Genomic DNA, 9,888 nt, shown 5'->3' on the forward strand with positions numbered 1-9,888 from the left:
ATGGAAAAACAAGACAAAACATGGTAATGACAAGGTAAAGGAATCAGGTTTGAATTTGCAAGACAGAGCTCATCCTATTACTCTACCATGACATATTTGCTTACATTATGTGGCAGTCTCCAAGCAGTGTGACAGGCTCCTTTAAGTGAAACCCACTGATGGGTGGGCGAAGCTCCACCTCTAACCGCAGGACCAAAAAACACAGGAAATGTATTTCTCTCAGCTATTGTTCACTGGAAGAGAGGCTCCAACTGAGAGGAAAGGGGAAATAATTCTTCACAGCAGAAGTAAACGTAACACAGCATCGTAATCCTGCATTTCAACCTGCCTTTGACTGAAGAAAAACAAGCAAAGAGAAAGTGAAGTTGAACTTCCTCCTTTCATGCTCTGCGCTGTAGCTTTTTACTTTCAACTGAGAACGAGAGAATGGCTTATAATCCAGAGAAGGACCTGTCCTGTCCTATCTGCCATGACATCTTTGATATTCCTGTCGTCCTGGCATGCAGCCACAGCTTCTGTAAAACCTGTGTGGAGACCTGGTGGAGAGACAAACCCATAAAAGAGTGTCCGGTTTGTAAGGAAAGACCTTTGCTGGGTGAGCCACCGGTTAGTTCAGCCTTAAAGAACCTGTGTGAGGCCTTCTTACAAAAGAAAGATCAAAATGCTTCTGCATTCTCTGAAACTGTTTGCAGTTTGCACCATGAGAAACTGAGAGTCTTCTGTTTGAATCATCAGCAGCCAGCGTGCCTCGTCTGTCGAGATTCAAAAATACATCTCGGCCACAGCTTCAGACCCGTTAATGAAGCTGCAGAAGATCACAGAAAGGATCTCAAGGAATCCTTGAAACCTTTACAGGAGAAACTGAAAGTGTTTGAAGAAGTTAAAGAAAAGTTTGATGAAGCAGCAGAACACATTAGGGTCCAGGCCCAGCAGGCAGAGAAACAAATTAAGGAGGAGTTTAAGAGGTTGCATCAGTTTATACAAGATGAAGAGGAGGCCAGAATCACTGCTTTAAAAGAGGAAGAAGAGCAGAAGAGTCAAATGATGAAGGGAAAGATTGAAGGTCTGAGCAGAGAGATAGCAGCTCTTTCAGAAATAATCAGAGCCACGGAAGAGGAGCTGAGAGCTGAAGATGTCTCGTTCCTGCAGAACTACAAAGCTGCAGTGGAATTAATCCAGCAGTGCCCTCTGTTGGATGATCCAGAGCTGGCCACAGGAGCTCTGATCGATATGGCCAAACACCTGGGCAACCTAACCTACAACATCTGGAATGAGATGAAGGCGATAGTCTCCTACTTTCCTGTGATTCTGGATCCAAACACAGCTCATCCAGAGCTCATCCTATCAGAAGATCTGACTGGCGTAAGAGCTGTAGAGGGGCATCAGCTTCCTGACAATCCGGAGAGGTTTGGCTGCTATTGCATTGTCCTGGGCTCTGAGGGCTTTGACTCAGGCACCCACAGCTGGGATGTTGAGGTTAGAGACTCTACAGGCTGGGTCTTGGGTGTAGCAGCAGAGTCAGTACAAAGAAAGAGTGAAATAAAATCTGGACTTTGGCGGATAATGGGGCTAATTGAAGATAAATATGCAGCATGCTCCCCATCACAACACACCTTTATTCACCCACTGAAGGAGTTCCAGCGGATCAGAGTTCATCTGAACTGGGACGAAGGAAAGCTGTCATTCTCTGATCTCGATACTGACACACACATACACACCTTCATACACACTTTCACGGAGAAGCTGTTTCCATACTTCATCAATAAGAAAGAACACCAGCTAAAAATACTTCCGCTGAAGGTTTCTGCAACAGTAAAACTGCTTAATCAATGAAAATGATGGGATTATCAAATACTATAGGTCATTTTATTTGTTCAAAGATCTTTTCTTTGTTCTTGACTTCTGATGAAGCTAATATTGAAAGCATGCTAATGTTACTTAAATGACACATGCTTAAGATTTTGTACTGAGTTTGAATAGGTCAGATCATTTTGTATGGTATGTTAGGCTGGGAAAGAAAAAAAGTCTGAGTTGAATATGATGTCAATTACTATAATGGACATTTCACAATAAAATTCACATCATGTAAATATATTTCTTTCAGTAATATTGTATCCAATGTAGGCTAATGTAAGCGACTAGCTTATTTGGATTTTGGTATGCATGCCTTCTGGTCCACTGGCATTTTAGATAGCAGCTAAATTGCAACGTGCATGTCTGGTAGCATTGGCAATTTTTAAAACAAAAAGTTGGGCTATAGCAAATGCTTTTGTTTTGTTTTTGTTGTAAAATCAAAGGATTTTTCATTATAAAATGTTTTCAATATTTGTTTGTGTTCGTTTTACAGTGGCTCAATATTCATTTGATACAATAAAGGGATGGCGTCTCATTTCACCACAAAAATCAGTGTTGGCTAATACTGAATATACTGATCATGTATTAGTCTGCTGATGTTTTAAACACTTTGTGGTTCAAGTAGCTTTACAATTGTCCATCCATCCATTTTCTTCCACTTATCCAGGTCAGCGTGGTGTTGTGGTGGGGTGTATGTCAGGCTCCACCACAACACCACTCAGCCAATGCTATGCACTAAGTATGTAGCATTAGCTTATGAGTTTGCACCCTCTACGGTTCTGTGTTCTGTAATTTCCATTTATGTATTTATTCTATGGTGTGTGTTTCTTATAATCTCTCATGCATACTGTATGTCTTGACAAGTGTGTGTATGTGGTGGGGCTGATGTTACACACTTACATAAATATTGTCATGAATAGCAGTCTGAAGACAAACCAGACTTGTGGTTGTGGCAGGAACATTTCTTATATCTCATGTTATATCATTATAAGCAACACAAGCTTCTTCGCTAAAGCAATGGTAGCAAGTTTAACTGTAAATAAATATCTGTACCTGTTTTAAGGAGCTTCATTGTGTTTTATTTTTTCATTTTTTTTATCAACCAATAGTTTTCCATTCATACGCTTATCTTTTATTCAACTTTTGAAGAATCTGTGCATTCCAGTGATAAAATATCCAAACAGAAAATCCAAGAAGGTGAAGTAAAATTCGGGCGAAGAGATTACTTCTTCTTTGGACTGCTCTTTTTAGGGATCCTCACAGCAGATCATCTAATCCTGTCTCTAGCACCCTCTTCTGTCACACCACTGCTGCTGACAGTTTCAATTTCTAGTTTTTCCAATTCAATTTTTATTGACAGACTTTATGTCCATAGTCCAAAAAAAAGAAAGAAAAAGAAACAAGACAAAACACAACATATAAACCTTAATAAAAAAATATTAAATATTTGTAAAAATATAAAATCATAATATACATAAAATACACAATTACTTAGAAGAAATCAATAAATACACAGACACTTCAGCCAGTGCTTCCTCAGACTAGATGAGTAACTGGAACCACTCACCGCCGGATCTGTGAGTGCTAAAATTATACTGTTACTAGAGCCATCCAGTTGTTCCCTAAAAGTGAACATCAGATTTCTTAAACGTGCTTTAAAAATCCAAACACCCACAGCTACAAACATCTGACTGGCACTACCGCCTCTAGGTATCCTACGAAGGATTCTCATTGCATCATTATATGCAACATGCAGGTTCTGCGTGTCTGTGAAGGTTCTCAGTCATCCAGGTCATCGTAGTCTAAGGAGCTTGGAAAGAAAAGCGTCTGGACTTCTTTAAGTTGCTTGAAGACGTTTCACCTCTCATCCGAGAAGCTTCTTCAGTTCTAAGGTCAAATGGCGGAGAGTCCCAGATTTAAACCCCGTGGGGCTACCCCCAAAAGAGGGACAAAAGGACCCCCTGATGATCCTCTACCTAATCACATGAGCCAAGGTGTGAAAACAGGTGTGGGTCACAATTTCGGGTGAGCTCATTGTGAAACCTATCCCCACCCTATCATGTGATTTCCTGAGGTCAGATGGCCCAGGATGTGAGTGAGTGTTAAGGCATTTGGGAAGGGATCCCAAAACTGGATTAGAGATGGCAGACAGTTGGTGTCGTAAACCCCCGCCTCTGTTCAAAGATGGTCGCTCACAATGGACATAAATGGCTTCTTTCACTCCTCTTTCAAACCATCTGTCCTCTCTGTCCAAAATGTGAACATTGGCATCCTCGAAAGAGTGTCCTTTATCCTTAAGATGCAGATGGACTGCTGAGTCTTGTCCTGTGGAGGTGGCTCTTCTGTGTTGTGCCATGCGCTTGTGAAGTGGCTGTTTGGTCTCTCCAATGTAGAGGTCTGGGCATTCCTCGCTGCACTGTACAGCATACACTATATTGTTAAGTTTGTGTTTAGGAGTTTTGTCTTTGGGATGAACCCGTTTCTGTCTGAGTGTGTTGCTGGGTTTGAAATGCACTGGGATGTCGTGCTTGGAGAAAACTCTCCTGAGTTTTATGTAGCCTGATACACCGGCTACATGAGGGATGACAATGTTGTTGCGTCTGTCTTTCTTATCCTCCCTCGCTGGTGTCTGATCTTCTTTTCTGTGCATCTTTGCTGACTTTATAAACGCCCAATTAGGATAGCCGCACGTTTTGAGTGCTTCCTTTACACGTGTGTGTTCCTTCTTTTTACCTTCAGGCTTAGAGGGAACATGTTCTGCCCGGTGGTGTAGGGTCCTAATTACTCCAAGTTTGTGTTCCAGAGGGTGATGGGAGTCAAAGCGGAGGTACTGGTCCGTGTGTGTGGGCTTCCGGTAAACTTCGATGTTGAGTTTGCCGTTCTCTTCAATGTGCACAGCGCAGTCCAGGAAAGGCAAACAGTTGTCCTTTGTGTCTTTCCTGGTGAACTTGATGTTTTTATCCACGGCGTTAATGTGCGCAGTGAAGGATTCCACTTCTTGTGTTTTGATTTTGACCCAGGTGTTGTCTACATATCTGTACCAGTGGCTGGGTGCTCCCCCTTTAAAAGAGCTAAGAGCCTTTCTTTCCACTTCTTCCATGTAAAGGTTGGCTACAACAGGTGACATAGGGGAGCCCATGGCACAGCCATGTTTTTTGTCTGTAGAAACCCTCGTTGTATTTGAAATATGTGGTGGTAAAGCAGAGGTCTAACAGTGTGCAAATCTGATCAGGTGTGAAGTTGCTGCATGCGGGTTCTGCATGCTACATTGTTTGTAGGATGACCACAAGGGGGAAGTATATAGCAGTGTGCAATATGCTTTAAACAAAGCCACTTTAACTGGAAGTGAACAAAAGCTGAATTTGCGTGCAATAATATTTGCCTGCACATAGAGCTTACAACATTGTCTGTATATGTCATCATCATCATTCATCATTCTCAGCTGTATGGACAAATCATCAACATATAAATTAAATAAAATTGGAGATAAAATCCCACCCTGTCTGACACCATTGCTAACACCAAATCCCCCATTTAACCTGCATCTTCTAATGAGTGTACCAGCAAGACAGAATCCTCACAATGTATCGAGGAACTCCCCGTTGCTTCAATTTATCAAGAAGTTTTCTGTGGTTCGCTCGATCAAAAGCTTTGGAGGCATCAATGAAACACATGAGGACAGATTAATTTTTTGCCCTATTCTTTGAGTGCATATATGCACATCCCAGTGCAGTGCTTTTGGAGACAAACTGATTATCCAGGGAAGAGATGAACACACTATCTCTGTCAAACAAGATTCTTTCTAGCACATTAGATAAAATACTGGCTAGTGCAATCGGCCTATAATTATCCAGACAGCTCACTTTTGCAGCTTTATCCTTCATAACTGGTACAAGTAAAATACACAGCATGGAGTCTGGTAGTACTCCACGAATCATAAACCCAGTGAAGCAGAGCGCTAGAAGAGGAGCTAGTCTTAAACTAGCATGTTTTATTCTCTCAGCTGCAGACTCATTGCAGTTTAAGGTTTGACAGTAAATATGTAACTGAATTCAAACATAGGCTTAATCTGTTTGCAAATTTGATATGAGGCCAGGAAATACAGCATATGTGTCCTGTTTTAGGATCATATAGCCTATTAGACTAATGTTCACAGAAAAATAAAACTGTTGTAAAATTGTTTGCTGCCAACAAAAAAAAATAGATGCAAATTTATTCCTTGATTTAAGAATCTATCTTCATTACTGATGCCTATCAGGGAAATGCAAAAACTTTAAACCCTCTTACCCTCCCCACAAAAGTCTGAAGGAACTTCAGGAAGGGTGACACTATTTTCTGGAGAATTGATTGGTAAATACGCAGTGATTTCATATCTGCTGACCTCTAATGTGAAACCTAATCTGGTCCAGAGCAACAGCACAAGTTACAGTGGTGTTCTACAATGGTAAGAAGTGAACCACCATCATAGTACAGAAAAGCCAGGGTTAAGACTAACAAGGAATCCTGCTTCAAAGCACAGGCCTCAGCTCATTTTCTCTTCTTTTTTTGGCAGTTATACTTCTACAGCATGTTTGCAGAATTCTCCTATTATCATTTAAAAATACTTTGTCTTTCTCTTCAAATGTCCCTGGAATTGCATAAAACTATAAGTTGGTGCTACGTTTCATACCTTACCTGAATGCAGCAGAAATAAGTGCCTAACCTACTTCTATTTTAGTTGTTACCAAAAAGGGGAGGAGCTTCTTTTGTTGGTCTTGTCTAATACAGAAACTATATTTAAGGTGCTGTGCCCTGACATAGTGGCTTAATGTCTGACACACATTACCTGGAAAAACGTCACCTAAGAAATACCTGGAAACGGTTGTTGCTCATCCAGTAGGGAGAAAGAGACACGCCCTGAGAGGGAGAGAACGATTATCTCATTCAGATCAGACACACGACTTCCTGAGGGGGGAAAGCAACAGCAGCAAATACTGTGAGTACTGCAACTTTAAATTGCTATCCCATCTGTGATTCTAAGAAGGAAAAACAAGAGACTGGGATCTTCCGGGAACTTTCTGGAGGAGTGAGATTAGCCACGAATGACTGCTGTCGCATTGTGCTTTCTGCCTGCCGTGTTTTCAGCTTCAGTGAGATAATGGCTTTCCAGTCTGAGGAGGACCTCTCCTGTACTGTCTGCTTGGATATTTTTAAAGATCCTGTTGTCCTCTCCTGTAGCCACAGCTTCTGTAAAAGCTGTCTGCAGACATGGTGGGGTGATAAAACAGTACATGAGTGCCCTCTTTGTAAAAGGAAATCATCGAGGAGTGACCCACCTCGAAACCTGGCATTAGCAAAGGCGTGTAAGGCATTTCAAATGGAGAGAGATCAGAGGGTTTCTGTGGAGTCAGAGGCTCTCTGTTGCCTGCACTCAGAAAAATTCAAACTCTTTTGTCTGGACCATCAGCTGCTGGTGTGTCTTATCTGCAGAGACTCAAAAATGCATACCAACCACAGGTTTAGACCCATCCAAGAATTTGCACAGGAGCAAAAAAAGGGGCTCCAGAAATCCTTGAAGCCTTTACATGAGAAACTGAAAGTATTTGAACAAATTAAAGAAAAGTGTGATAAAACAGCAGAACACATTAAGGTCCAGGCTCGCCACACAGAGAGACAGATTAAAGAGCATTTTAAGAGGATGCACCAGTTTCTACAAGAGGAAGAGGAGGCCAGGATCACTGCACTGAGGGAGGAAGAGGAGCAGAAGTTTAAGACAATACAGGAGAAGATTGAAAGTCTGATCAGAGAGATAGCAGCTCTTTCAGAAACGATTAGAGCCACGGAGGAGGAGCTGAAAGCCGAAGATGTCTCATTCCTGCAGAACTACAACGATGCAGTGAAGTTAGTCCAACAGCAGCTCCTACTGGATGATCCAGAGCTGGCCACAGGAGCTCTGATAGATGTGGCTAAACACCTGGGCAACCTGACCTTCAACATCTGGAACAAAATGAAGAAAATGGTCTCCTACTTTCCTGTGATTCTGGATCCAAACACTGCCAACCCAGAATTTATCCTCTCTGAAGATTTGACAAGTGTAAGTCACGGAGAGCGACAGAAGCTTCCCGAAAACCCAGAGAGGACTGATTATCATCGTTCTGTCCATGGCTGGGAGGGCTTTAACTCAGGGACCCACAGCTGGGATGTTGAAGTGGGAGACAACACAGCCTGGTTTGTTGGAGTGGCAGCCGAATCCATTCAGAAAAGGGAGCGGGTAAAATCAGGATTCTGGCAAATCGAGTTCTATAATGGTAAATACAGCACACGCATACTGGGAGCCCCACCGTCTGCTCTCCGAGTAAAAAAGAAGCTGCAGAGGATCAGAGTTCATCTGGACTGGAACAGAGGAAAGCTGTCATTCTTTGATCCTGATACTGGCTCACACTTACAGAGTTTCACACACTCTTGCACTGACAAGCTGTTTCCATGCATAGGTACTTTAAACGACATGCCACTGAAGATATTACCAGACAAAATTTCTGTAACAAGAGATTATCTCAGTTAAAGTTTGGTGTATTTGATAAGCAGATGCATTGTCCTTCTGTGCGTGGACAGACACCAAGGTAATGTGTCAAAGTATCACACACATGACCCAGAACCTAAGGTTTCTCAGCAGAAAACTGCAACGAAATGAGAAGATTAATGGTTTTCTTACCCCCCGTAAGTGGTTTTAATGTTACTAATGTTTGCATGCTGTAAAATCTGTAGACTTGACCCCCCAGAAATCAAGAAGTGGGAAATTCTGCCTGCGTTTCAATCATGTTCAAAGTACTTATTTACCTACTTAAGAAGGATAATAGCTGATTTATCCTACAGCAATAAATGAATGGGGTGTATTGCCATGAACAATTATGTCAGGTTTGTTTTGAATTAATGAAGTGTAAACCATGGTATATTGGAAAACTAGTACATCCAATAACAGTATTGAAAAGAAGAAAAATGCGAATTCAAATGCAAGGCTAACATTATGCTAATGTAGACATATGCACTTTTTCTTGTTTTTATAACTCGGTTCTGATCATCTCTCTACAACCCACATTTCAGAAAAAGTAACGGTTGCTTAAGGTTTGTCATTTTCAAGTTAACATTATCAGCTCAGTTTCTCTTGTGATGTCGGGTGGCTGTAGCTCAGGAGGTAGCGCCGGTTAACGACTAGTTTCAAGGTTAGTGGTTCAATCCCTGGTTATTCTAAACTGTATGGATGCTACCCAAGAATGGGTAAATGGGGCATGTTGTATACGGTACTTTGGGTGCTTAGCTAGAATATAAAAGTTCTATATAAGGTCCATGTTAGGGTGATAGAGACACATAGATATAAAGACATCATTTACTACAGCACGGTTTCAACAACAGTGTTAACAATTAAGCTGAAAAGAGGCAATAATGTAGCATACTGAAGTAAAACTACTCTACTTAAAGTTAAATGCACTTTTTATTACTTTAGTTCAGATAATTAGAATACACTTTTTAATGATGTGCACCATACACAAGTTGTTTGTACTTGTAGAAACTATACAACATGTTAAAACACCCAGAACTCACTGTTGTCTCATCTGTGTGCCCCATACACAGCACAAATGTGTGTATCAATTATGTGACAGATCTCCTCTGTTTCTATCCTATGCCTAATTTGCTGTATTTACAGTAACACTGGTTTCATTAACATTTGAATGATAAAATGTAACATGAACTTTGACTGGTAGTCACTGATCACTGCAGAAGTCTTGGAGTCTTTTAGTTTGTTTTAATCTGATCCAAATCAGCGTATGAGTTTGCAAAACTTGGAACATTTTCCTGGTGTTTGGAAAATGTTGAACAGTCTTTGAGCTGCTTCCTGGAAAAAGAGCCCATGCCCGGTGGATTACATGTGATGCCTTTGTTTATTTTATTGCTAGTTGGTACAGTCTATGCATTCTGCACATCCGAAAGAATAACATTTTAACATAACTGGCTTCTTTTTACATACATGTTCTGAAAAATAGCTCAATATAACCAAGT

General features: G+C 41.2%; 3 protein-coding genes across 3 annotated transcripts; 2 read left to right on the forward strand and 1 right to left on the reverse strand.

The window, feature by feature from the left end:
- The first annotated feature begins 426 nt into the window (after positions 1 to 426).
- Positions 427 to 1,833, forward strand: LOC146632509 (nuclear factor 7, ovary-like). Its single transcript, XM_085354441.1, has one exon. It carries the CDS (start codon positions 427 to 429, stop codon positions 1,831 to 1,833), a length of 1,407 nt encoding a protein of 468 aa, XP_085210567.1.
- A 1,993-nt stretch (positions 1,834 to 3,826) lies between these two features.
- LOC146632510 (uncharacterized) lies at positions 3,827 to 4,993 on the reverse strand. The gene is made up of 2 exons (XM_085353521.1): positions 4,896 to 4,993; positions 3,827 to 4,793 (listed from the first exon to the last, which is right to left on the reverse strand). Exons 1-2 carry the CDS (start codon positions 4,991 to 4,993, stop codon positions 3,827 to 3,829), a joined length of 1,065 nt encoding a protein of 354 aa, XP_085209647.1.
- A 1,998-nt stretch (positions 4,994 to 6,991) lies between these two features.
- LOC146632511 (E3 ubiquitin-protein ligase TRIM39-like) lies at positions 6,992 to 8,395 on the forward strand. Its single transcript, XM_085354442.1, has one exon. The coding sequence runs from the start codon at positions 6,992 to 6,994 to the stop codon at positions 8,393 to 8,395; it is 1,404 nt and encodes a 467-aa protein (XP_085210568.1).
- Positions 8,396 to 9,888: the final 1,493 nt, after the last annotated feature.

Source organism: Diplotaxodon limnothrissa, linkage group LG5 (genome assembly GCF_057381915.1).
Source record: "Diplotaxodon limnothrissa isolate DT_005_m linkage group LG5, D_limnothrissa_male_GT1.1, whole genome shotgun sequence".
In the NCBI taxonomy this organism is placed as follows: domain Eukaryota; kingdom Metazoa; phylum Chordata; class Actinopteri; order Cichliformes; family Cichlidae; genus Diplotaxodon; species Diplotaxodon limnothrissa.

What these genes read in the sequence shown, in the direction of transcription:
- LOC146632510 (XM_085353521.1), bottom strand. Translation starts at nt 4,993, where the DNA reads ATGGGCTCCCCTATGTCACCTGTTGTAGCCAACCTTTACATGGAAGAA. An exon ending in GGGGGAGCACCCAGCCACTG is followed by an intron (nt 4,794 to 4,895) that starts GTACAGATATGT and finishes CAAGTTCACCAG; the next exon opens with GAAAGACACAAAGGACAACT.
- LOC146632511 (XM_085354442.1), top strand. Translation starts at nt 6,992, where the DNA reads ATGGCTTTCCAGTCTGAGGAGGACCTCTCCTGTACTGTCTGCTTGGAT.
- LOC146632509 (XM_085354441.1), top strand. Translation starts at nt 427, where the DNA reads ATGGCTTATAATCCAGAGAAGGACCTGTCCTGTCCTATCTGCCATGAC.